The following is a 27590-nucleotide window of genomic DNA, read 5'->3' on the forward strand; positions in this document are numbered from 1 at the left end:
AGCAAGCTTCATAAATGCTATGGTGAAAGAGAACTGTAACTTGATCATCATACTGAGGCTGAAGTAGATAGTGTAATTCTGTTACAGGGAGTCCATTACTCCTATGTCCTTATATCTTTACCAAAACAATTGAATAGGAAACCAAATAGATGCTCTACTGCACAACAGGACATCTTTAACTTAAAATTTTAGCTGATGAAGAGCTTACCTATTTGCCTGAGTAACTGGGCTTAACCTGGAAAGAAACAGGGTTTTATAAATTTATTTCCCTTTTTCATTTAAGATGTTGGCCACTATATTTATTGATATGTCTCCTTATGCTGGCTAGTGTCTGCAAGAGAGAAAAGATTAAACTGGGTAGTGGTGTTTTGCCCCTATTAGTCAACTTATTTTGTAGTCTCTCATCACTACTGGAGATTTAGTAGAGCACTAAAAATCAATAGACATAAAAATGAGGTATTTAGTACAGTTGAATTGTTTTGCTGTGACTCAAACCATTTTGCAAAAAAAAAAAAGACTTTAAGGGACATCATCAAATCAAACTAATTAGAGAAGATGAAAAACATATACTGTGGCATCTAATCTGTTCCAAGACCATGCAGGATTGTTTTCAGAGACTGTAATCTCTCCAGGATAGAAGACCAACCTTTTATGCTCTCAGTAATAAAATGACCAGCTTTCCATCATGATCCCAATTCCTCCCTCCCAACTGAGAATTTTTTAGGTGTGGTATCAATTTTTTTCCAATGTTAAGGTGACTCAGAAAAGCTACTTCAGAGATCAACTAGAAAAAAAAAGTTGTAAACATTTTTAGAAACTTCTTAATCCTTTTTAATCTACTCTTTTATATATCTTAGCTAAGAAAACTCAGAATAAGTTGGCTGATTCTTGTTTGCCAAGATCTAGTGCACTGGACTGTTACTGAAAAGGCAAGAATATTTTTTGTTCATTTTGTAATTAGAACCTCACGATGCTGTCATTTCTCAGATGTATGTTGAACGTGTGCAGACTTTGAGACTGATATGTCTAATTATGCTTATTGCATGAACTTGTGTAGTTTAGGATCTGTACTAAGTCCACAATGAACCAGCATGATTTACTGGGGTTAGGAGAGATTTGGATCTCCAGGTAAAGTATGTCTAAGGTGTCTATTGCCTTAGTAAATAAATGCCAATGTTAAAACTACTGCTGATCATCTTGCTCACTAAGTACTGAAGTTATAACCCCCTGCCACTGTTCTGACCCACATTATTTCACTGCTGTAGAGACATTTCTTTTAACATTAGAAACCAGAAAAAGGTCAGGCCCTAGCCACTCATTACTTACTAGACCAGTGCATGCAATCCTGCCCTCTGCAAGAATTTTTCATCCACCAGTGGCCAATAAATTAACTCCATCACAAGGATGATTTAAGGATTAATTAGCATGCATAATTCTGCAGCTCTTTCATTCTGTGAACATCTTCATAAGAGAACTTTTCATGGATCTCCCTTTCAACTCTCTGCTGCTTGGCTGCCAAACTGTTTAATTCTGTAGACCAATAGAGAAGATGCTGCAGATCACAGGTGCTTCACCAACCGTAGCTTGAGGATAACTAGGTTAGTTAACACCTATATAGTGTATTGTGCATATAAATATAAGACAACTGCTATGTATTAATACTAAAACAAGCTCCTAGGAAACTGTATTATTTACAATCTATATCACTTTATATCTTCAGAGAGCTTTACAAAAAATAATCCTCAAAACATGTCTGAGACACAGGTAGGTAAGTACACCTACTTCAGCATTGTGGGTGGGGAACAGACTCCCAAAGCCACACAGTGAGTTAGTGGCAGAACCAGGACTGGAATCTGAGGGCATTTGACTTGCAGTTTTTTGCTTACACCAGAAGGTGATGCTGCCAGTGATTAGAATAGTGCCAGTGTGTGTGTTTTTTAAAAGCAGACTTAAAATATCTATCTGATAGCATATTTGGCTAATTACTCTTGGTTTTTTCATGAGCCATTGAAAAAGGTATAACTTGATGGCAGTCTCCTGATGGAATGTATACTATTAAAACTTGGGAAACAAAGTTTTCATTAGATGTGAAATTGAGAATATTTCACCCTTTTACTACATACCAAGCCTGTACATGAAAAACACTTTCAGAGATAAATAAACCAATTTAAGTGCTCAATTTTTGTTTTTCTGTCTTAACCTCACTTTCTTCTCCAAAATCCTCATTCTGGTAGAAAGGATTTTGCTTCCTTGATTTTTTTCTTTACAGCTTTGCAAGTAAGGGTGAGTCCAGCATGGTGACGTTTCAGCATCTCCAGCTGCTGACTTAGCACTTCAGCAGTATCCACCTTGTTCTCGAAATCCCGCAGCAGTATCTCACTTCCGAGAAGCCCACACTTCTGTCGCAACTTCAGGTTCTGTACCCGTAAACTATCCCTAGCCTGTTTTGTTCTGGTCAGAATCTCTCTTTTCTGGGCCACCAGTGCCTCAATCTCCATCAGCTGGGCCCTTCGGTCTTGATTCTGAGCTTCTACAAACTGCAATTTTTCTTTGAGCTGGGTCAGGACTTGCACTGTGTTAGTGATCTTCTTCCGGAGCTTCAGAAGCTCTTCATTGCGCTCCTCAATTTTCTCATTGTAGGTCTGGTTCTCTATCTTCAGCTGCTCATAGTCTATCAGGTGCAGTCCTTCTGCCAGCTCCTCTTGAGCTTTCAGGCTGGCTTCAAGCTTTTCAACCTTATGCTGCAGCTTGATGTTTTCCAACCGGCCCTAGAATGGTAGAAATGAGAGAGCAGGAAAGATTTATTAACTTTTCTAATCCACCTCTCTATCAAGACAGGCCTTCTTTGTGCTTTGTCAAGTCTAAGTATAAATGACCTAATCCATGAAGCATCTTCTTCTGAATTTTAGCAGGTGCTAGATACCTAGTAGGATTTTCACAAGTGGCTCCTTCATTTATAGGTGCCTAACTGCTTTTATAAATCTGGCCCAAAGTTGAAAATATATGCATTAGAGGGGGAGGTACTCTACGGTGATGCTAGCTGTGGACCACCTCCCCTAGGTGTCATGGACGCTGCTCTGGAAGCTCATGTCCCAGGTTAGGGGTGGGCTCACCTCACTCATCTCCTTCTCTTTACGCTGCTCCTTGGCTTGTATATGCTCCACCTCCTTCATGGCAGCTTCCTTCCCCCCCAGCTGGCGCCCTATGGTGAAGAGGGTCACTTCCTTCTTGCAGGCCTGGAAGGCGAGCCAGTCGGCGTTCACCTGCTCCAGCTTTTCCGTGCAGCGCTGCTCCAGGTCGTCTACCTGGAGCTGGTACCATGCCCTCTGCTGGGCCAGCTGGCCCCTCAGCTCCCCCAGCATGGCCAGGTAGCGGGTGTAGCGGTGCTCCTTGTCGGAGACGAGCTCCTCCAGCTCCGCGCGGGGCGGCTCCTCGCCCTTCTTGCGGAAGAGCTCGTACAGCTTGAACTGCAGGTGCCCGTTGTACTGGCGCGTGCGCTCGCGCTCGGCCAGCAGGAGGCGGTACTGCTCGGTCAGCTCCGCGCGCTGCCGCCGCTGCTCCTCCTCCGCCGCCGCCGCCGCCTCCTCCTCCTCCTCCTCCGGGCTGCCCAGCTCCAGCAGGGGCAGGCTGAGCCGCTCCTCCCCCCAGCTCTCCGGGGGGCTGAGCACTTCCCCCACCTGCAGCGGGGGCGGCTCCTCGGCCTCGCCCTCCGTGAAGCTGGCGCTGGTGGGCGCCTCTGGGGCGGCTGCCGCCTCCGCCTCGGGGGTTCCCTCAGCCGCCGGCGAAGGAGGCCCCGTGCCCGCTCTGTGTTCCGACTCTGCCTCCCCCTCCTCCGCGGCAGCCTCTTCCCCCGCCGGCTTCTCAAGGGGACGATCGCCCTCGGCCTCCTCCGGCCTCTCCTCTCCGGCCGCCTGCTCCTCCGCGACGGGCCCCGGGCCCTCTGCCTCCACAGGGGACTCCTCGGGGTGAGCCGGAGCCTCGTCCCCCTTCCCCATTTCCTCCCCCTCCCCCTCCCCCTCCATCCCCTCAGCTGGGCCCTCTCCCGGGCCCGTCCGCGGCTCGATGGGGACGCGTCAGTCTCAGCGCCACACGCTTCGTTGTTTACCTGTCTCTCCCGTTGCCCAGGCAACAACGCTGGACTCGTTCAGCCAATGGGAGGAGCAGCCCGCTCCTTACGGAGGCACTGCGCCGACGCCCCAATGTGTCCGTCGACCACTCCGCGAAGGGGCTGCCTAGGGTCGCTTACCTGATTTGTTGTAGTGGAGGCGGATGGAACCTGAGCCTCGAATTCTATTGGTCGTTGGGTTTTCGCCACGCCTCATCGCCCTCATCCTATTGGTTCAATTGCGAGGGGCGTGTCAGATTGTTTGGCTCTATTGGGTTCCCACTACGGATCCCCGCCCCTTGGGCGCGCTGCCATTGGTCGTCCCTGGGTGTGGGCGGTGCCGCGCGTGCGCAGTGCGGCGCGGCGGGCGGGGTAAGATGGCGGAACTGGGGAAGAAGTACTGCGTGTACTGTCTAGCTGAGGTGAGCTCGCTCCGTTTCCGTTGCACCGAGTGTGCCGACATCGAGCTCTGCCCAGACTGCTTTTCGGCAGGCGCCGAGATCGGGCCGCACCGCCGATGGCACGGCTACCAGCTGGTGGACGGCGGCCGCTTCACCCTCTGGGGGGCCGAGGCCGAGGGCGGCTGGAGCAGCCGGGAGGAGCAGCTGCTGCTGGACGCGATCGAGCAGTTCGGCTTCGGCAACTGGGTAAGCGAGCGGCTGCCGGGCAGCGCAGGGGGCCGTGGAGCTCAGAGCCCCTCTCCCCGGCTGGCCTGTCAGGCCGTGGGCTTGTCAGGGAGCCGGTCGGTGTGTCAGGGGGGTTAACGATGCGTCTGGGCCTGGGACCCTCCTCAGTGGGGCTCCTCTGGCTGTGATATGCCGTTTCTATCGTCCCCCGCTCCGCATTGCGGGCCTACTGCTCCCCAGGGGGCTGATCCAGCCGTGCCCCCCCCCCCGCCTTTTGCCCATTCACCTCCTGTACGGCGTGTGTCGGCTGTACGGCATCCAGGTGCTGACAGCCAGCCAGCCCCCCCAACTGCTCCCTTCCGCTTAGCCACGCTCCATGGTCTGGGTAAAATTCACAAGTCTTTAAAATTCGGACTCTGTTCTGTTGTTGCTCATTATACCTGCGATCACTAAAACCTCAACACTTCCCACGCTATCAGACTTGCTGGTACTGTTTATGCTGCTGCTAGACAAGCTTCGCTTCTGTGTGTGGTGTATATAGCCAGTCGCTTTCTGGGTCTCATGCATTGGTGTTACATTGAGTCTCTGGCTAGTGATGGCCCATACAGCAACTTTCTGGTCACGAAACACAGTCTTGGTTAAGTTAACCTTAAGTTAAGGTTTCTACTTAAGGGAGTGTCTGGTGAGGAATGTTCAATTTCTGGTTATTACAGCTGTGAAGAAAACCTGAACAAAATGATGCTGAGCTGTCTTACTGAATCTGCAGAAGCCAAAACAATAAATGGAGGTGTTAACTTCTTCCTTTTTCTCAAGAATATAACATTGAAATGTTATGACACTTTCAAAGTTAGCATTAATTGTTAATCATGTTGACACAAACATTGTTTATTTTAGGATAGTATACAGGGTATGAATAACATCATTTTTGAAATATTCTTGTGCCTTGTGACATTGTGTACAGTATTTGAGATACAAACACTGCAGTTGAGTGTCTAAAGTCAAAGGCTCTATTAAATAGCTAAATTAAGAATACTTTTTTAATAAAAGCTTTTTTGTGAAACCATGGGGCTTTGTTTTTGTTTTTAATCTAACATTGAGCCGTCAGCAACATGGCTTTCAGAAAGGATCAATCAAGTTTTATGTCTGACAGTCTGCTCTTTTTTTTTTCTGTACCTGTTTCATAGTCCGTAGCTTTTTGTGTGTGTGTATGAAGAGGAAAAACCAAAGAACCCCACAGATTGCATAATAATTTAGTATGTGCATTGGGGATTCTAGTAAAGGAAGTGCTTCCCCAAAGACTTACAACAGAATCTGTCATCTAAACAGGAACAGCAAAGATTTCCCTTTTTACACAACCTCCCATCCCTGTTTCATTGCAGATTTGACTCTGTTTACTCTTTTGTTCCCTATTCTCATCACACCTGTCTTCATTGTGTGAGTTTTTCACTCCAGTATGTCACAACTGTCAGGTCACACACACACACATCCTTTTTAATCTACACTAACAAAATTTTCTTTGTTTTACTACAACATAGGAAGCTGACTCAATCACCATTTATAGTGATGATTGTCTGAAAAAGACTTTTCTTCAGAAAGACAGCAAGATACCTCAACTCTTCCAAGCTCGTACTGTTTAGTGCCCTACTCCGCATCCCATTTTTTTTTCATAAATATGAGGGCAAGTCTTTTTTTTTTTCTTTTTGAAATTCTTACTGCTTAATAAAAACCTAAGCTTATTAAATACTTATTAAATACACTACTTATTATGATGGCTGTGGCTTTTTGTTACCTAACAAACTACTCTTGTAGAGACCTGCAAGAACTAGTCTTTCTCACCTGTGTACTGTTCTTAAAAAAAAAAAAAAAAAAAAAAAGGGGGTGGGGTGGGGGAGGGGAGATATGATCCAAATATTGAACTTCCACTTCCAAATGAGCAAAATTAGATATGGAGGGATCAGTTTTAACTACATTTTAGCTGCATTAAGAACAACCACATGCACGCATGACTAGTGTACTAGACTTAAGCCTCTCATTTGTTTAAATGTCTCGAGTTGTAATCTTGTTCCCCTTCTGTAAAATGTTGGAGTGAAGAGGGCATGAAACTCTGTTGGGAGGGAGGACCTGAGTCACGGAAACAACTTTTATGAGTTGAATGATTGCCACTTATTTTTCCTACACGGTGTGCCAAGCAAGCTGTTGAATAAATAGGATTGTTTGATCCTCTCTTATATTCTGCAAAGAAATGTATTAACTTTTGTTCCCCAGAGAATTTTGACATAAAATTCAACCAGTGGAATTACTCTACCTTTTGCTAGATTTCAGGGACACTACAATACTGTCAAGGTGCACTTGATATTGAGACATGGGAGGCCTATATTTGGTAGTGGCCCTGAGGATGTCACTTCCAGAGGGTGCTCATGTAGATCCTGGTGGTGTCTAGGGATTCACTGAGAAATTGATGTAGCTTGCTGGGTAATACTCATAGTGTCAGCTTCATGGAATACTATTAGTAGCATCTGTTTTAGAGCTTAGTCACCGAGGTGCTATTGGCATCTGTATACCTTCTAGAAATCTAGCTAGATTGAGGAAACGTCTTGGTGGAATATTATAGGTGGGGTGAACTTTATACTGGACTCGAAGAAGAGAGAGTGAACGCACACTAGAGTGGTTGACCTAAATAGTGCTAGAAAAACATATTTCAGGTTGATGTGTGGGGAAAACATGAGAGGTTATCCCTAATAATTGGGTGTATTTTTAGAACTGAGCTAATAAGTCAAGCCATCACTAATTTCCTTAACTTTCTCCTCCTAGGAGGATATGGCTGCTCATGTTGGAGCATCCCGAACTCCCCAGGAAGTGATGGAACACTATGTAAGCATGTATATCCATGGCAACCTTGGAAAAGCCTGCATCCCTGACACTATCCCTAACAGAGTGACAGATCACACTTGTCCCAGTGGTGGCCCACTTTCTCCTAGCCTGACCACACCTCTCCCTCCTTTGGACATATCAGTGGCAGAACAGCAGCAGTTGGGGTATATGCCACTTCGAGATGACTATGAGATTGAGTATGACCAAGATGCTGAGACTCTCATCAGTGGCCTTTCAGTGAACTATGATGATGATGATGTGGAAATAGAATTAAAAAGAGCTCATGTTGATATGTATGTAAGAAAACTTAAGGAGAGGCAACGGCGGAAAAACATTGCACGAGATTATAATCTGGTACCTGCCTTTCTTGGGAAGGATAAAAAGGACAAGGAAAAAGCTCCAAAACGGAAGATCACAAAAGAAGAAAAGGAGTTGAGGCTAAAACTGAGGCCTCTCTATCAATTCATGTCTTGTAAGGAGTTTGAAGACTTCTTTGAGAACATGCACAAGGAGAGGATACTTCGAGCAAAGATTCGAGAACTGCAGCGGTACCGTCGAAATGGAATCACCAAAATGGAAGAGTCGGCAGAATATGAGGCAGCTAGACATAAACGGGAGAAGAGGAAGGAGAATAAAAATATAGCCAGTTCCAAGAGAGGAAAGGAAGATGGTAAGGATGGGGAATTTGCTGCAATTGAGAATCTGCCTGGCTTTGAACTCTTATCAGACAGAGAAAAGGTGCTCTGTAGCTCTCTAAATCTGAGTCCGGCACGTTATGTGACCGTGAAAACTATAATTATTAAAGACCATCTCCAAAAAAGACAAGGTATTCCCTCAAAAAGTCGCCTTCCCAGTTATTTGGACAAGGTACTAAAGAAAAGGATTTTAAACTTCCTAACAGAAAGTGGTTGGATATCTAGGGATGCTTCATGAAACTTATCTGATTTGAAAGCTGAGTCAATGTGAATAAATGGCTCATCATGGGCCAAATGACTCTGTTACTTTCGCTCCCTCCCCAAAGATAGGATTTTTCCTGTAAAATATGAATATTTACAATCCTCTGTCCAAAAGGACACTCTTACATTGGATCATGGAAAATACCAAACTGTAACTTCTTGTGTGATCTTAAAGTTAAGTACTTTAAGATAAAGGATTTGCCGCTAAATATTCATTGCAGATGAGGTGGATCAGATTTCATCTTTTTTGGAACATTATTGGAATGGATATGTTCTTACTTTGATTTATTTACTGGATTTATAAATCCAGTAGCCCAAGGCTAGTTGTTATACTCTCTGCTGTTGGACAAAAGGGTTATTAGTGCAACACTTGCTTGTTTTGGGGTGGGAGATTGCCTTGTATCACTCTCTCTTCATGGTGCTGGTAGCCAAATGAAACTTACAAAAATCCTGAGCTTTGAAGTACAGAACACTTGAAGTGAGCATTTTTGTGAATAGAGCTTAGCTTCCAGCACTCTTCACTCAGTAACAAGGACCTGTATTATGGTAGAGTGATGTGAGCACATACAGAAAATGCAAGAGGAGGTGAGTTAATAGAATGGGACAAGGACATGGAATATGGTGGATAAGTTGCTTCCAGTCACGTCCCTCATGGAGCAGATTCTTAGACTTATTTTCACACTGAATTGCTTCTTAGGCAGATTACTCCAGGATCTGTGCTGGCATAGACCCTTTAGGAAACTCCTGTGGTAGACAGATAATTCAGTAGCAACAAAGTTCCCTGCCCCTATTCTGGGCACAGGGGACTTACCTGGTCCAGGGAAGTGTAATGTTCTTCTGAATCTGGTCAGTTGTCTGTACATTTTCATCTAATACTGAGGTACAAACCCCTGATGTTGTAAAAACATGGGAGCTACTTCAGACTTGCAGCTAAAGTTCCTTGCTCATTAAAAATATGAAACGAAATCAAACCATTACATGTTGCCTGTTGCACTTATTTTGCTTAAAATACATTGAGACAAATTTATTGCAAATGGCAGCAAAAAATCTTAATTTGCTTCTTGGTCTACTTCAGTACAAATCATGTGATATTTCACTGAAAATGTGACATACCAACCTCATAGGTAGCTTTGGGGGGAAAGGTGTGGGTGGTTCTTTTGCTTTTAAAAGGTCTACAGTCAGAGTTTGGTGCTTGCAACAAGCACCAGTTTCTCTCCCTAACTCGAGTATACAAAAGAAGTATCTGATCAATAAAACGTTGATCCTATGTATCAGATTTTTAATTAAAGCAGGGAAGGAATCTGAAGAACTAAAGCAGAATATTTATTGTTACAAGTACCTTACCTGAATGTAGCAAATTGGGGGGGCGGGGGGGGGGAATAGGTTATAGCTGACATTCTTGCAAAATCCAGGGAACTATGTGCTATGTAAGGGTTTTCTGGGTTTTATGTTTAATTCCTTGTTTCCTGTGTTCTTGCTGGCTTCCCTTCCTTTGAGCTTCCCTATTTGGAAAGGTCTTTAACAGTAAGATAACTTGATGCGTTTGGAATGCAGGCACTCTGAAAATTGGGACTTGAAGATTTATTAAGACAACTAGGAGAAAAAAATTGTGCATTCAGAATGTCTTAACACTTGTTTTGATATTTCATGCAGTGGACAGAGAAGTAATCACCAAACTATGTAATATTCTTTCAAGCTGCAGAGCGAATTCTACACATGGAATTCTGCGTGTTCTTAATTGTCAATGTATGCAGCATTACCAAAACAGTGTTAAGTGAGTCCTAATAAGAAAAGAGTATTAGTAAAAAAACCAGCATTTCCAAGGGAATCTATGGTGCCTTTTTCTTTTGAGCTTGTGGTATTTTAAGTCTCTTCAGAAAGGCAAGGACTATGTCCCCAGCTGTGTAATGCTTTGTCATAACTGTAAATGGCTTGTTGTAAAATACTTAAAACAAAACTGTCAGTCCCACTTTTTGTTGTTTGCAGTATAAGTGACTGAAATGTGCTCAACAGCTATGAGAACCACCTCCACCTCCACCTGTCATGTGTATCCTTTTGTGCATGCACAAGTTCAGATACTACAAATTGTGATAAGTTTCCATGCTCTACTTACATGGAAAGGGGGAAGATGTTCTCAAGCTGTCTGTTTTCAAGCATGGTACTGGATTAGGTGGTTGGTTCTTCTTTTCAGTTTGTAAACCCTGTTATCTGGGTGCCATACTATCACCATACATTCAGTATTCTGGAACCTCAGCTGCATAAATAATTTTTTCATTTAGTAGTTGTTAAATCTACATCACTTTTATACTTCTAAGGTGCTCTGGCACAACTCTTAGTGGGTTTAATTGAAGCAATATTCTGAAGCCCATCTGCTGGATAACTAAAAGAATCAGACTTCTAGGCACTCATAAGATTCAGCTAAATATTGCATAAATCAGTTCTGCTGCATTTACACTTTGTAGTTTCTGAATTCCTCAGCCCGTCCAAAAATGTTACTTTGGTGCTAGATATAACTTATTGAAGATCTGAATGAATGTAAAATAAAGTATTTTTAATGTATGAAAACCATGGATATCAATACTTATTTCAATCCTGGAAGCAGATTCAATGATGCAAGAGTGTTTATTACCTTTGAATGCTAATCTGTTGGAAAGAGCTTCTCATTGTCAGCTATCCTTTTATTTAAAGATGACTTGTACTAGAGGATACTGTTCAGTGTTTTCAGATGGAATTGATTTCTTAGCCTAAGCCTGCCTTTTGTTATGAGTTTTCTTTACTTGTGCCATGCAGTTATCCTAATCCAGTAACTGACTGAAACTGTACTGCTTTTCTGGGACGGAGGGTGACTGAGTAATATTTCATAATAGCTCTCCAAACCATATCAGTGTATATACATATATATCCTTTGTGCTGGATTAATCCTAACTTGCATGTTGCTAATTCATGAGGAACTGTTTTTAAACATACATGCTATTTTTGACTCCGTGGATGCCTCAAATAGAACAGATAAGCTGTACTGCTAAGAGTTTAAATGAGTTTAAACTGTGACAGTCAAGCTTGTGTTTAGAGTACTGACCCTGTGCTACAAGCACCGTGACACTCTCTACTTTAGGTAGGGCTAGGATACATTAGCATAACACTATACATCTACTGTGATCAACCAAGTTCCACTGAGGCCTTACCCAACCAGCTTTCTTTGTAACAATGAAACATTCACCTTCCCTTTACAAACGTGTACTAATCAACTTTGACTTTAGCACTTCTTGCTGCTGGAGGACTTGGACGAGTAGGCTGGCATTAGGAAAACCCTCCTGAGTATTCTGTAGCTGTTCAAGGTGCTAGAATGGTTCTAGGGGAGTTGCATGAATCAGGGTGCAGGAACGGCTTGGGCCTCAGTTAAACTGAAGCACTTTACCATTTTTCTTCTGTAGGGCTGGTGTAGCAGTACTGTGTGCCACTCAATCTCTTTTTAATAAAGTTCTTGCAAGATGCTTTTGCATGTACCCTAATTACTCTTAAACTATGGTAACATAATACTGCAAAGAAGGAAGATAGCAGCTGCCTGTTAAGTGTATTCAGTTCAGTAGGTTTTTTTTTAAATAAAACCAAACAATGCATTCATTTGAAGCGTGCTCTGGTGTAGCTGTGCTATACCTACAACAGCGTGTGCTGCGATCATGTAAAATCTAACTAATAGGGTCATTGTGCCCATACACATCTTAACAGATTTCTTCCCATTGTATATCTATAACAGTTGTTTTTACATTAATAAAGTCTTTTTCATTACGGTTAGTGATGGAGCCTGTATTTTACAGAAAGGCAGGTGGGAGGGGGAAGAGGAAAAAAGCTGGAGAAACAAAAGCAGGTTGTAGTAGCTTTTAACTGCATCACTCCAAAAAGTTAAAGCTAGCAAATAACTCCTCTTACGCAGGAGAGGGCTAGTGTGAAACTGCAGTAATCATACAGGAGTACACTATTGAAGTACCTTTTTCTGTCTTATGCCATGGACTGAGCACTCAGTGCTGGTGCCACAAAAAGAGCCACTGTCAGCTTTCTGCTACTGGTCTGATGACTGTGGGCTGCTTCTCCTGTCTCCTTCCTCAAGCTCACTTGCTGTACTTCCCGCTACTCATCTTACTCTTTTCCCCTGCCCTTTTCTTTAATGTTAGATTGTGGAGAGGAAGGGAAAGAGGTTGTAGGTGAGCCTATTCCTCCAGCCCCTCCTGCATGCTCTGGTTCTTGGTATACAGCTGGTCACTCAGTCACTGGTGCACACTCTCTCACATGGGAAAGACAATGGACACAGACCCCCTAAAAGTGGTCAATACTGCCTCAATTAAAACAAATCCAGTTTCCTGCTTATGGATTTGTGCATAGGTCTCTCACTGTTTTGAGCCCTTTAGGTGGGCTATATGCACACTGTATGAATCAGTTCACCTTGTTCTTTTTGTTAGCAAGGTCTAGCCTGTTCCCAAGTGGGAAAAGCAACTGAAACAATTAGTGTCATACTAATTGCTCTCTCCCCCTTTTGAACAGAAGAAATTTTCAGCTCTTTCAACAGCAAACTTGTTTAACCAAAAACTGTATATTAAGCTGCTATATTTGTAACTAGAGTAACATTGCCCAAGTAAGCCACTGCTCAGTAATCAGGTGGAAAGCAGTAAAAAGCTGCCTCTAGATGTGTCACTTTTACTCTGCCCCCTTGATATCTCAGAGGACAATTCTGATGTTACAAATATAGTGCTCTTCAGTCCAGATCAGTTAATCCAAAACAATCCATACTGCAGCAATCACCCTTGTTAGTGCTAATGTGATATGTCCAAACAGTTGTTTAACAAAAGCAAGAGACTGTAACCAGCATCAAAACACCTCTCAGACCTCAGAGAGGCACAACTAAGGCACTCAAACCCTAAAGGAGCAACAGTCATGACCATGTGTGCTGAAGGAGTCTAATTGTGATCACCTACTGTTAGCAAAATGAGAGATTTCTCACAGACATGGACAGAACCTATTTTGTGGGTGCAACAAAGCCCTACCACTTTTTCTTCCCTTTCCCCTTCAACCGCTGCTGTAAAAGTCACAAAACCAGTAGGGTGACAGCTACAGCTATGCATTGATACAAAGTATATCAGAGCACAAAGTACTTTGCTAATTACTTTCTTATTCAGGTGTTATAAAACTTATGGCACCAGCATGGTTTAAATTAATGCAGCCAGATTTAGGTTTTGCTATCATTGTATTCTCCACAATGTTATTTATTAAGTTGTAGAATAACTTTGAGGATGAAAAGAAAAGGAGTACTTGTGGCACCTTAGAGACTAACCAATTTATTTGAGCATATGTACTCCTTTTCTTTTTGCGAATACAGACTAACACAGCTGTTACTTTGAGGATGACGACACCATGGGCTAATGTACAAATACCTGATGATTTATTCAGTGAGCAGTTAGTATGAAATCAGCAGCTCTTGGCTAAGACAACAGTGATAAAATCTTTCACTATATATAGATCTATATATTGAGAGAGAGATGGAAGACTCCCTCCCTCTAAAAAAAAAAAAAAAAATCAAAGAAGTGTTTGTTTTGCTTTCTAATCTGCCAGATTAGAAACTAAATAAGTTGCTGCAGTCCTACGTTATATCCACATTTTTTTGCCTGAACCGAGACCAGTTTAAAGGGAACAAACTAGCCCTTCTGCTATTACAAATCAGCTGGCATGGTGCGGTCACATAATCCACTAGGGGCGTGTCAGGAGTTTTAAAAACCAGTCACTCTCTCCCTCCTCCCACTGCTACACAGAGTGGGTTCAGAGAATACACGTATACAGGCACCCGGTAACTATAGATAAGAATTCCTCATGGCTGACTCCGAGGTTTAAGGTAACACACTCCTCTACCACAAATCAAAACCCAAAATTTGGGGGTGGAATTTTTAAGAGTGCTCCGCTTTAGCTTAACTGCTCCCACTGAAGTCACTGAGGGTTTTACTCAAGACTCCAGTGGCAACAGTTAGGCCCATGTTGAGTGCATGTGAAAATCACACCCTCCATGTCCAATGGGTGGGATGTGATGAAGTAGAGGGAGGATGTTTTACAACAGGGGGAAGAGAGGTAGGCCTGGCTCTAGCCACTCCTGTCTGAGGTTAACATAGGAACAGGATTAAAGTAAATGCCCAGCATAACCATTACTCTGTTCATAAGGTGATGCTGCTTCCCAGCTAGTGTAGTCAAGGCTAAAATATAAACCAACAAACAGGAAAGTGTCTTATTAAGGAATGTAAATGAAGTAGAGTTAATTTATATTGTTTGATCCAGTTACTTTTAACTCATCAGGTATTTATACATCTACATGAATTATAAAACGGTAACAGATGCCAAAACTACTTTTATATACTTAACTTTTCTGGTGGTTACTATTGTGACCTTTAATATAGTTGCAAATAAAATTTGCATAGCAAAGTGATTGTATTTCAAAAATCCAGAGATTGGACAGGTTTTTTTTTCTATAGCTATTTCAATGCCATACAAATATTAAATGGTTTCCTTGAGAAGAGATTTTGAAGCATATGAATAAAAGCAATGAAGCCAATCCCCTCCCCCACCCTGTATTTTATTTACAACCTCAAACCCAGATCTGGAATCATAAAGGTGTTGAAACTTTTGCTGTTCAAAGAAAGGCCCTATTCCAGGAAATGGACATGTCATAGAAACAGCAATCCACCAAGTGGGCAAGCAGCTCATAAGTGTGTCTGCTCTGTGAAAGCTTGTGTGGGCATTTGCAGACAGCTAATTACATGAATTGCTTCACAGACACTACTGCGATATTAGGAAATGCAACAAAATAGGAAACACAAAGTCAAAGGGTTCTTCATTCTAAACAGTGATCAAGCTGTTACCATGCAGTTTCCTGTAGACATATTTTGTTTCTTTCAACTTAACATACCTTCAGTAGCCAGGATTATTACAGATTAAACCATCTGTATTTTGGATAACATTTTATGGCTCGTCAGCTCTGCTTCTTAAGTGCAAAATACAATACAAAAAATTGTAAACTGAGGTCCATCAGATTATTTATGGTCCATTAAGAAATGAAATTTCAGCATTTGCTTCAGTTTCACGGATTAATTTAAGCCTCCTAGACACTCTGTGGAAATGGGAAAAAAAGCACATTGGAAGAGGAAAACTAGTCAGCCATCTAATAGTTGTATGGCATTTTTAATTCTTATGAATTGGGCCACTAAACTTCTTTCACAACTCCCACCAAGGCAGGCCTCAACGTACGCCCATGCAGCTTATAGCCGACCTTGGATACTAATGCAATAGAACCAGGCTCCTTCCCTTCCATGGGAGCATGGAACAAAGCTTCATGTTCATAGGGATCAAACTTGGCTCCAACAGGATTCAGTTTGAGCAGGCCATGCTTCTTGAATACTTTTTGAATCTGTACTTCTGTCATGACAAGACCATCATACAGGTTCTTCAGATGAGGGTTTTCATCCTTGAGTTCCTCTTTTGGAACACTCTCAGTTGCTTTTTCCAAAACGTCAGCAACTTCTAATAAGTCCTTGCAGAAGCTCTGAATCCCTATAACGAGATGGACAGCCATAAATCAAAAACAAAATCAGATTAATTCTTCTTAAGGGGATATAGTTAAATTTACATTTAAAAAACCTAGTATTGTTACAATTATCTGAGATGGGGGAAAGTTACTATCCCTCACACACACCCTTTTAGTTTGTGCATTTATGCAGCGTCCACATCCCTTGTTTGTGTAGATTTTGTCATACAGCAGTGGGAGAGAGAGTTTTTAAAACAGAAAAATGCAATTATAAAACCAAAAAGTCACAGGTGGACTAATGGGCAGGTGTAGTAAATAAAACTACTTGACTCACTTAAAATTATGACTAGATTTCAAACTGATGCTAAATCAATTTAACTTATGCTCTTTTTTTCGAACACATCTTATCAAGGGAGTTATATTTCTGAGTTCCTGGAGGATACCAACCCAATAATAATAATAATAATATAAAAATACAGAATACAGAAGTGGACTGTTTGATTCTGGAGTAGGGAAAGTATCTGACTCCCTCAGCAAGTAGTCCAATTATTATTAAATTAGCCAAGAGACAAACACAATCGCCACCCTCAAGTTAAGTAATTTACTTTTTTCCCCTCTCCCATCCTGGGATTTTTCTGGTGTCACCCGTTTTGTCCAATCTCTCACATTGTTGTCCCACATCTGCATCTTCACTTGAGCTGTTAAAGCTGCTCTTAATAGCACTGAATGGGAAAAAAGGGAGAGGAAGCAGGCCCTTGCTCAACCAGTAGCTTAACTGACCTGAACCGGGACAGAGTTGAAGATCTCATTCAGCAGAACTCCTCCCTCTTTCCCCCATGTGCCATTTAAAGAGGTGGGTTCTGAAGCCACACCTTCTGCCCAAAACTCCACTGGCTAGTTTCCACAGGGGATTTTTTAGCTAAGGCCCATAAAGCTCTTCCAGTTCACCCCACTTTTTAATGCAATAACTCCAAGAGCTACAGCACAATGGCTGTGTCCCCAGAAGTTCCTTGCTGGCTAGCTATTATCGTGATCAGTTCTTAACTTCATCTTGCCAGCTGTAGGGCCATCTCCAGAAAAGTGGTCAAGGGAAGTGGGGGAGATTTTTCAGGAGGAGTGATGTACTTTCACATAAAGGTGAGCCAATGAGATGCTGCATTATGGACAAAATCAAGTTGAGAGTACTAAAGCCTAGCTTATAACCAGGGGAATTGATGTAGCCAGGACACCAGGATTAGGTGTGAATAAGTTCTTGAAGAGAACCGGGTGAGACTGGCCTATGTGGCTGCCACTTAATGCATTTAGATATTCCCTCCTTCACCAAAGCTTTTTTTGGGTACTAACAAGAGACAAAGTTATGTACATCAGCTAAAACTGAAGTAGGGTCCTGAGCTAACAGTATCCATGCAAGAGCTCTATAGGGACCCTGACTGCTCAGGGGAACTTTCCAAGTCGATTCCAAGTCCAGTTGATTCCTTCCTCTATGCAGGCCTAGAACCTTTGCAAAACAATGCAGACTTTACCAGCAAGGCCATGCAGTCACTTTAATATCTGCATAGTTCGATACGGGTGTCTTTAGACACTGATAATGGATATGGGATTGTCAAATGCTAAGCAAACGATTTTAAACCTAACAACTAACCAAAACTTCAAGTATAGCTACCTTAAACACTGAAAGCCCCAAATTAATTTTTTGGGATAAAATGGCCAAACCACAGAGTATACAAATGGTTTAAGGACCAGAGCACAGTGAAAACTTGTTAACTTTCATAGAATCATAGACATGTAGGGCTAAAAGGGACCTCAAGAAGCCATCAAGTCCAGCCTGCACTGAGGCAGGACCAACTAAACCTAGACAATCCCTTAAAGGTGTTTGTCCAATTGGTTCTTAAAAACCTCCATTCACAATCTCCCTTGAAAGCTTATTCCGGAGCTTAACTCTACTCTGAGTTAGAGAATGTTTCCTATATCTAACCTAAATCTTCCCTTGCCAAAAATTAAGGCTATTCTTGTCCTATCTGAAGTGGATATGGAGAACAATTTATCACCATCCTCTTCATAACAGCCTTTAACGTATTTGGAGACTGATATCAAGTCCGCCCTCAGTGTTCTTTTCTCAAGACTAAACATGCCCACATTTTTTAACTTTTCCTCATAGGTTCGGTTTCCTAAATCTTTTTTCACTTTTGTTGCTCTCCTTGGGACTCTCTCCAATTTATCCACATCTTTCCTAAAGTGTGATGCCCAGAATTGGAGACAATACTCCAGCTGAGGCTTCACCAGTGCAAAGTAGAGTGGGACAACTATCTCCCGTGTTTTACATACAACACTCCTGTTAATACATCCCAGAATATTAGCCTTTCACGACTGCATCACATTGTTGACTCATATTCAGTTTGTGATCCAGTATAATTCCCATCTACCCAGTTGTTTCCTATTTTGTAGTTGTGCGTTTGATTTTTCTTTCCTAAGTGTAGTACTTTGCACTTATCTTTATTGAAATTTATTTTATTAAACTCAGACCAATTCTCCAATTTGTCAGTGTCACTTTGAATTCTAATCCTGTCCTCTAAAATGCTTGGAACCCCTCCCAACTTGGTGTCATCCACAAGTTTTGTAACCACACACTCCACTCCATTATCAAGTCATTAATGAAAACTATTGAGTAATACCAGACCCCGGACTAACTCCTGTGGGACCCCACTGGATATGCCATCCCAGTTTGATAGCAAACCATGGATAACTACCTTTCAAGTACAGTCTTTCAACCACTTGTGTGCCCCCCTTACAGTAATTTCATCTAGACTGCATTTCTCTCATTTGCTTTGCCCTTCTGCTGCTTACAAGATATCCAAGGAGGTCTCAGATTTGAAATTGACAAGCTTCTTCTAGTAAGACTGCAGTTTACAAGGAGTTGCACTTTGCGCTTTTGTGATATCTGAATAAATCTCAGCATAGAGCTTCTGTTCCCTCAATGAAATAATTAGCCAAGTGCGAATGGACAATTTTACAATCATGCATACAATCTGAAATTTTGCTTTCACTCAAGGTTTATTTGAGTCTTTTGTACTGCTGTAGCATCAAGGGGCCCCAATCATGGATCAGAACCCCACTGTGTTAGGCACCATACTAGCATGAATGCTTGTGAGGAGTGAATTTCAAATTAAAGTATTCAAATGTTCATCAAAATTGTACAAGAGTCCAGAATGTTGTTGAACTGAAGTCTGCTTCTTTTTAATCTTTAGTTAATTAGCTATCCTGTTTTTAAGCTTTAACTGTGGAGTTAAACTAATGTTAACATGTAACCATTCATATTGCTACACTTTATCAACTGCAGGTCAGGAAAGAAGATGAAATGGTTATGGATTCATAGTATATAAGCCCAGATCCACAAAGGAGCCTAAAACCCAGATTTAAGTACCATCGAAATCCACAAAACCTCTGCTTGGCTGCCTCCTAACTCTGTAGGTGTCTAAACTCAACACGTAAATTTACTCTGTAAGTGTCTCCAAAATGCCTAAGTTTCTACCTCTGGGTCCGCACCCTGCTGCCTCAGGCAACAGCCCAGATGCTTACCTCATGCCTAAGCCCTAATGCAATCTTCAAACCAGGTGAAGATAGGTAGGGCAATGGCTATCTTGCCCATGGGGCCCAATCTGGTGGGCATGTGCTAAGCCTGCCTTACTCAACACAAAATTGTTGGGGGCAGGTAGTGGTGGCAGAGGGACCTTTAGCTCAGTGGTTAGAGCATTTACCTGGTAAGCAGGAGATCTCAGTTCAACTCTGCCTGAGGGCAAGAGATTTGAACATGGGTTTCCTACCTCACAAGTCAATGCCCTGGTTACAGGACTATGGGATATTCTGACGTAGGGGTCTCAATCTCTCATCTTGAAGCCAGTCGATTTTGTGTATTTGCAGTGGCCAGATAAAGTAAGACTCCCACTACAGTCCAGTGGTTAGGTACTCTCCTGAGAAGTGGGAAATGCCTGTTCAAATCCTCTCTCCTCTTCAGGCAGAGGGGGAAAATAACCAGGGTCTACCACATCCAAGGTGAGTTCCCTAACCACTGTGCTAAAGGTTATAAGGTAAGCATCCCATAGCCAGTATGTATGGAGTTAGGTGGGTACTGCCACAGTTCTGGCAAGAAACAACAGTTTTTTCCATACCCCGACCAACATAATTATGTCACTATAAGCTTTAAGTGTAGACCAGGCCTAAGACCCTTTGTGGATCTGGGCCAGAGTGCTATCTTTTGCTCCTGCAATATTTACAAAACAATACCATTTCTATTTTGCACATTTGTTTTCAGAGAATAAAAAGAGCTATTAAAATATGCTTTAGTCAGACTGTCAAACATGACACTTGAGCATAATTAGCATTTCCTTAAAGTTGGTGGTAGTGGCATGTGCTCAGCCCTCTGAAAAATCTAGCTTTTACTTAAGTTAACGTTAAGCGTTCATGCGTTTTGGCATTCAGACTTACGACAAAAATCTATTTAAATTTCAAAAGGCTTTCAAAAAAGTATTAAGAAAGCAAGTAGTTGAATACTTCTGGTTTCAGATCTCTTGCACTCAAATTTAAGGTTGAATGGGGGGGGAGGGAAGAGCAGATCTGGGAAAAGGAAGAGAATTCAGGCTACAATTTGCCGTGAGACTTCACCATCCTATATGGATTGGGTTTGGCTCCCTCACTTTCTACAATGAAAGCTCACAAGCAGTTAAATTCAAATGTGGACTATGTTGCCCCTAGGTATTAAACAGCTAAAAAACTTTCCTAGTAAAAGCAGTAACACGTCAACGCAGTATAATAAATACTTTCCTTGTGAAACTGGTATAATATTGCCACATGTAATAAATCGAACAAATGATGATCCACTCAAGAAGATTATACATCATGTCAGTGTACAAGGGCCATTATGGCTCATATTTACTTACAAGTTTCTGGAAAATTTTGCAGACACCAAGCAATCCAGAGTTTTTTGAGGTATCAAGGTACATCTAAATCTAATGCTTCTAAAACTCACACAGTTTTACACCCCTCCACTGAAATCGTAATGACACTGAAGCATCTCAAATCACTTTAAATTTAAATCAGGACAGTAACATTTCAGGCTCTCAGCAACACGTTATAACAAGGACATGCCAATATATCTGGGAGTTCCAAATGGTGGGAGTTGTGGGTGAGTGGCAGTGTCTGCTCTGAACTTGCAAGCTTCGTTTTTCAAGTTAGTGTTTCATCACCTTACAATACAACATGTGCACACAAGTAAAGTCTCCACCCACCATACAACTTTGCCTCTTCTACCAATTTCTGGCTTCTTTGCCTTAAGTTTTCTGTATCTGCCAGGGCTCGCTTGTACTTGTCCTGAGGAAGAAGATAAAGCATATTGCAGAAAAGATCCCATTACAGCCCGTATATTGCATGCCAATAATTCAAACCAAAGCTCTTGTTCTATTAATTTCATTACAAAGCAGCAGTTTAACAAGCTAGACTCTGTGGTTTATTATGTTATTAAAAGTTGCATCTAAATTCTAAACAATATTTGTACCTAGCACTTCAAATGAGTGTACAAAGACTAATCCTCATGTCCTTGTGATGTAGGCATGTATTAGCCTCATTTTGAAGGTGGAAAAACAAGGGAGAGAGAGAATCAGTACTTCTGTGTTCACCCTCTTGCCCACAAGTGGTTTTTATTTTGTTTTTTTTAGGTGACTTGGGGTAAGGAGGAGATACAAGGGGATGGCATAGGAGGAAAAGATGTGCTTCCAGGCTCTCCGGCCCAGATCCAACAAGGTATTTAGGCTCCTAACGTCCATCAAAATCAATGGAAGTTAGGAACCTAAATACCTTTGTGGATCTGGGCCTCAATGTGGGGTGTTTTTTTTATTCTTAACTAGAGCTGTGAAGTACTGGAATGTCAAAAAGTTTGCCTCTCCTAATCCCTTGTACATTCCAGACCAGACTTAGTACATCACATGGGATACCTCTGCACTGACTCATTATGCCACAACCATGGCATGGTGTTGTCTTTTTATTTTTGCGTCAATCCATTTGTTATCAGCAGAGCAAAATAGTCTTACTTAGCTACTGGTTGCTGAACTGTCCCCACATCCTCCCAGACCTCCTATTCTCACCCATTAAACATTCTGAACCCCACACTACAAGGGAATAGGACACTTCTGTACCTCTCCTTCCTGGCACCTCTGCTCTCTACCAGCTGAGGAAGGAACACCACAATTTAGCCCATGAATGCAAATTTATCACATGCCGGAGTCACCATATACTAGTTCTTTCATCATAGTAGCCAACATCTTCAGATTGCAGGGGCCACAAGTTTGCTCAGCCTTACCTTCCAAAACCTGTCTGCTCATGGTTCTTAACTAAGGGAGAGACAAGGTGGGTGAGGTAATATCTTTTATTGAACCAACTTCTGTTGGTGAGAAAGATAAGCCTTTGAGCGCACTTCCAGGAAGAAAGAATGAGCACGCAGGCCCAGAAGGCTGAAAATAAAGGAAAGGGCTTCAGGTCTTAGGACTTATAAGCACAAATTAATTTGGTCTCAGTTGGGTCAAAGACATTATGCAGTTTGGCACCACTGGAAGTGCCTGCTAGAGAGAGATGCCAAGAAGCAAAACAGTAGGTTTTGCCTTTGCAGGCTGGGGAAAAAGTGGGTTGGCAGAATTTGGGGAATTCTGCAGAGCGTATTCATATGTTATGCCTTGCTCATGCCACTGCTATTGTTATCAATATAACCACTAAACTCAGATTTAGTTCTATACCGGATAAAAAGGCTAACTCTTCCAGGATTACTAGAAGAGAAAGAGAGGCTAAGGAGAAAATATGTGAGTAAACATGAAGCTTATGTTCCCAGGCCTCAGTGATGAGTATTATCACCCACATTTTTCTAGATTGAAAACCAAGGCCAGAGAGCATATTAGCAGTCTGTTCACAGCAAAACGACTATGTACTACTAATGAACTAAACTTAAAAGGAAGCGTCCACTTAGGATTATTCAAATCTATAATATTTAATTCATGAAATAACTGCTACATAGTCTTATCCAGCTTGTGTACAGTGCACCTGGAACGTCACACTTTTCCTAGAATGTGTGCATGCTGGCTGACCAAAAGACCCTTACAGTCATTTCTTTTAGTTGCTCTTCCAATTTGGCTTTTTCTTCAATGAATATCTTCTCAGCAGAGCTTGCTTCAGCCTTCGGTTCATTCTGGCTCTGGTAATCTTCCAAGTTCTGTCCAGTGCTTTTCTGTTGTGTTGCTATGCAAAGCAACCGTGGAGAAGTCCTAAAGCAAACACAGTCAGAGCATTAGTCAGCTGCTCATCCTAGGAAAGATTAGCGGGTTTTGAACATACTGAATACCTGATTTGCCTTGATCTCATACAAAAGAAACCTCCATCCTAAAGCCAGAAAAATGATTTGTAAAGAAATGAAGGCTACAGTCCTGCAACCCATGTGCACATGCTTAACTGTGAGTTGTTCCACAGTGCATAAGATTTGCAAGACCGTGGCCTTACTCTATAGTTCCTTGCTAACTGTAACTCAGTATCCAATGTGATATGGAATGGTGTCCACAATAATCTCTGCAGTCTTGACAGCCCAAAATTAGAAAAACCCTACAAGTTGGTCTAATCACTGTTCCATCTACCTGCACCCCGGCTCTTATTTAAACTATCTTGGGGGAAAATATCTTGGAAGCGTGCACAGAAAGCTTGAAGTTACACCCTTGCCATAATGGAGGTAGTATTTGCCTTCCCCGTTTAAAGAGAGAGGTGACTGCTCACTAGCTTTTTTGCCCCAAATTTTCTGCAATTATGAGGCCTGACATGTTTTCAATAAAAACTTATCTGACAACACATTTAGGAACACCGGTTAGAATCAAATCTGGCCTGAAAGGTGTGCTGAAGCCTCAAGTCTTTAGTCACACCAATTTATTGTTCTCTAGTGTTCAAGCATGATGGAACTCTTATTGATTAGCTGGATTCAGGTGCTCCTGTACAGTTGCAGGTGTCATTCTGCAACAAGACAGCCACCACTAGCAGGCAATACAGGCAAGCACATTTTAATTATTTCAAATAAAGATTTCTTAAGTTTACTAGGGAAAGATGGTTGAGGAAAAAATGAAGGCCACTTCCTTTTCATTGGGTATATAATTAGGAAACAAATCCACAACAATTTAGTTACCTAATGTCCTGATTAATTTACATTTAAGGCTGAAGTCTCATGATGCAATCATTTTCAACGCTTCAGTCACTAAACCTCCTCTAAAACAAAGGAACTGGAATAACTACCTGCTGGTGAAAAATCCAGAAAACAACTGCCACCTCATTTGTAAATAGCTAATCCAAAAATTCAAGTATTGTGAGTAACTCAGAATCAGCAGAAGAATTCTAATTATTACACAACTGATTCTTTGGCATCAGCAGAAATGGGTTAAAACATGAAGTAAAAATGAGGTGTTTGCGTAATCATATGTATCTGACATTTCTTAGTGATTCATTTAATTTAAAATATCTATTCTTTAGGACAGTAGTTATCAAACTTATTTAACCGTGCTCCCCTTCTTTGTGTCTATAGCAGTTTACACCCTCCCACCCCACCATACAAGTACATATACCGATAAAAAGAAATCAACATGCAACTCTCACTAAATATTAAAAACAGTAAGGCATTTATACTGAAAATTTACATTACTTGATTCGAACAGAGCCATTTAAGTAAAATGTTGCTTACAGACATCACACTGTTACTAGCATGATAGGTATGCCTGTTTTTTGGAGCAGAGCAATTCCATTAATTGCACAAATGAGCCAACAATCCATTGTAATAAAACCAAAACTGCGATTGTGGTCGACGCTGCACACCATGTCGTAGCAAATGGATTAACAACTTGGCATAATGCTATGCAAGCTTAACAGAAATCCATCAAAATGCACAGTGCCATCTGAGCTTTGCTAGCTATTCATTGCTGTGGGTAAAATGTGCATAGTAAGTTTTTTTGGTCCTAAAAGCTTGTCATGCCCCTCCCCCTTGAATACATTTTATGTGCCACTGGCCCCCACCCCCCAGTTTGAGAATCGCTGCTTTAGGATGATTTTGTGCCCATTTTTCCATGAATGAGAGGCGCATGTGTTGGGGTGGCAAGTTCAGAAATAAGATAGCAAATGAGGACAATCCTCTTTCCCTCACGTATCTTTGCCTCTGCTCCTACAAGTGACTCTAGGCCTTTCTTCACAAAGTACCATATGCTTAGAACACCTCCCTCTTACTATGCATCAAAATCAACAACTTAAAACCTATACGCCTACACACAGGTAGGCACTGCCATATTTATTTAGCTGCCTTAATAAATACGGCTTCAGCTGATTAACTTGAATGAGTTTGAAAGTTGCCCAAGAGTCTCTTCACTCCAACCTGTGATCTCTTAAGAAATAAAGCACCTTTATCCAAGACACCTATTGCTGAATGACAGTAACTACTAGCTCCCACCCACTTGCCTTGTCTACCTGATCATTAAATCCTTCAACAGAAATGCATCCAAACTGCATGAGCTATGAAACATGACATGCAGTAATGACATGACAGGACAGTGTAGCAGCAGACTGAATTTTGGCTACTGTTAATTTGCTTTCACAGGGGATTTCTCCCTGCTGTTACACAACGCACATAAAATTTGGCAACGGCTAGGATTTCTATTGCAGCATTTAAAATGCTGCTGAGTTGGAGATCAGGCATCTTATTACACACAATCTTGCAGCCTCTATGGTGCGAATGAAAAGTGCAGCCACCAGAGCTACAGAGTTTTGTGCAGCTCCCTGTGTGTTGCTTCTCATCAGTGAGCCACTGATTCCCTCACATGGGCTGCCTCCCTCACAACAAGCAGGTCAAGCTTGAACCCTCTCTCCTGCTCTGGGGGGGGGGGGAGGGGAGAGAGAAGGATGAGACACAGCAAGGACATTTTTCTCTTGATGGCAAGGAGAAATGCCACACAGAGCTGCACAACTCCATCCCCTGAAGCAAACTGCCAACCTTGTCTCCCCTTGAGTCAATGAGTGACTCCCAATCTCTGTAGGGCCCTGCCTTTGCCCCTTTTTCTGCTGCTCTCCAGGGTGGGTGTGCGGGGCAAGGTGCAGGAATCTTGACTCCCCCACTTGGGCCAGGAGAGACAGTCACCCACGTTCATGCCCCAGCTGGGGCACTCCGGAGCCTCCTCGGGCATGGTAAGAGCCCCGGCGAGGGGCAGGTGGTGACAGAGGGCAGAGACCCTGCGGTGGGCGGGGCTTCCCTAGGGCCTTGACTATAAAACACAGGCCCCCGGACAGCAGCTAAGCTTGGCTAACCCGGGTGAGCTCGGCGGAGACCCGGGCATGGAGGCCGGCCAACAGGCGGTGGGCTCCCCGAGCGGGACCGGGGAAGCCGCCCGCGGCACGAAGGTGGGCCAGCGGGTCACCCTCCTACCCGCCGCCACAGGCGAGGCCCAGCGGCAGTTTGGGGAAGGGGCGGTGTCGGCCTGCAGGGAGCTGGGCCGCAGCCAGCGCAGGGTCTGCGCGCTCACGGGGCCGGACCGGGCCGGGCCGCAGGGCTCATTCCGCCCCGGGCCGCAGGGGCCGGCCTCAGGCGCTGCAAGGCCCCAGCCGCCTCCGCGGCCCCCTAGGGGTGGGGGGGAGAGGGGAGGGCCCGCGCCGCCCTTACCGCAGCGGGCAGCTCAGCAGCGGGTAGCGCCGCGGTCTCAACAGCAGCCGCACGCCCCGAGCCGCCGCCGCCGCCATGGCTTCTCCGCGCTGAGTGCGGGCGGCTCGCTCTCCGCCGAACGCCCAGGGTCACGGCCGAGCCACGGCCCAATCAGCGGGAGCGGCACCCCTCTGGAGCCGAGAGTGACGGGACCAAGCGCCAATCAGCCGGGCCGGCCTCTCCATGGGGGCGAGGCCTCCCCCCTCCCGGGCTCATAGCACCTTGAGCGAGAAGCAGTTGAAAGGGCGCGGACGGCTCCCTTGCCTTTGCTCGGGGGTGAGGCTACTGGTCCGAGGGCTAGGCGTGGCCGATTGCGGGGGGGGCGGGGAGATAGTGAACATTCCAGGCCAGCCTTGCGCGCGCCAGGTCTTCCAGCGCTGGTGGGTTCAGGCGCTGCCGGGCTCTCTGGGGCAGGGCCTGGGCCCCCTGCTGCCCTGGCCGAAGCCACTGCCTTGCCCCCTTCCCCGTGCTCGGCCTCATCCAGGGCTGCCTGTGGTCAGGGGCGTCCTTTCAGATTGGGGGGCAACTTTAACTGTGGTTCCTGTGGCTACTTAGGCACTTTAAAACTGTAAGTTTATTGGCAGACAACTTAGCAATGAGCTGACAGGAGCCCTGTATCTAATGCCTTTATAAAAGAAAGCAAATTAAATAAATATTAGAACCGCTCAGTTCTAATAGCAACATGTGCTGACATCTTGTGACAAGACACTTAAGGGATACTGCAAAAAGA

At 43.3% G+C, this 27590-nt stretch overlaps 3 protein-coding genes across 3 annotated transcripts; 1 reads left to right on the forward strand and 2 right to left on the reverse strand.

Moving 5' to 3' along the window:
• Positions 1–1687: 1687 nt before the first annotated feature.
• On the reverse strand, positions 1688–3995 carry CFAP184 (cilia and flagella associated protein 184; the record flags this gene model as incomplete). The annotated part of the gene is made up of 2 exons (XM_084625769.1): positions 1688–2768; positions 3114–3995. 2 exons carry the CDS (start codon positions 3993–3995, stop codon positions 2223–2225), a joined length of 1428 nt encoding a protein of 475 aa, XP_084481895.1. The 3' UTR covers positions 1688–2222.
• Positions 3996–4110: 115 nt separating this feature from the next.
• On the forward strand, positions 4111–13761 carry TADA2B (transcriptional adaptor 2B). The gene is made up of 2 exons (XM_084625990.1): positions 4111–4752; positions 7543–13761. Exons 1-2 carry the CDS (start codon positions 4270–4272, stop codon positions 8533–8535), a joined length of 1476 nt encoding a protein of 491 aa, XP_084482116.1. The 5' UTR covers positions 4111–4269; the 3' UTR covers positions 8536–13761.
• Positions 13762–15737: 1976 nt separating this feature from the next.
• On the reverse strand, positions 15738–26979 carry GRPEL1 (GrpE like 1, mitochondrial). The gene is made up of 4 exons (XM_084625991.1): positions 26822–26979; positions 23252–23414; positions 21396–21477; positions 15738–16139 (listed from the first exon to the last, which is right to left on the reverse strand). The coding sequence occupies exons 1-4, from the start codon at positions 26896–26898 to the stop codon at positions 15793–15795; spliced, it is 669 nt and encodes a 222-aa protein (XP_084482117.1). The 5' UTR covers positions 26899–26979; the 3' UTR covers positions 15738–15792.
• Positions 26980–27590: the final 611 nt, after the last annotated feature.

Source organism: Lepidochelys olivacea (genome assembly GCF_965140295.1).
Source record: "Lepidochelys olivacea isolate rLepOli2 genome assembly, chromosome: 4".
NCBI lineage: Eukaryota > Metazoa > Chordata > Testudines > Cheloniidae > Lepidochelys > Lepidochelys olivacea.

Coding starts and splice junctions, on each gene's coding strand:
- TADA2B (XM_084625990.1), top strand. CDS start 4,270: ATGGAACCTGAGCCTCGAATTCTATTGGTCGTTGGGTTTTCGCCACGC. Junction 4,753..7,542: donor AGTTCGGCTTCGGCAACTGG/GTAAGCGAGCGG, acceptor TTCTCCTCCTAG/GAGGATATGGCTGCTCATGT.
- GRPEL1 (XM_084625991.1), bottom strand. CDS start 26,898: ATGGCGGCGGCGGCGGCTCGGGGCGTGCGGCTGCTGTTGAGACCGCGG. Junction 23,415..26,821: donor CTGCTGAGCTGCCCGCTGCG/GTAAGGGCGGCG, acceptor TGTTTGCTTTAG/GACTTCTCCACGGTTGCTTT. Junction 16,140..21,395: donor AGAAGAGGCAAAGTTGTATG/GTGGGTGGAGAC, acceptor ATCTCGTTATAG/GGATTCAGAGCTTCTGCAAG.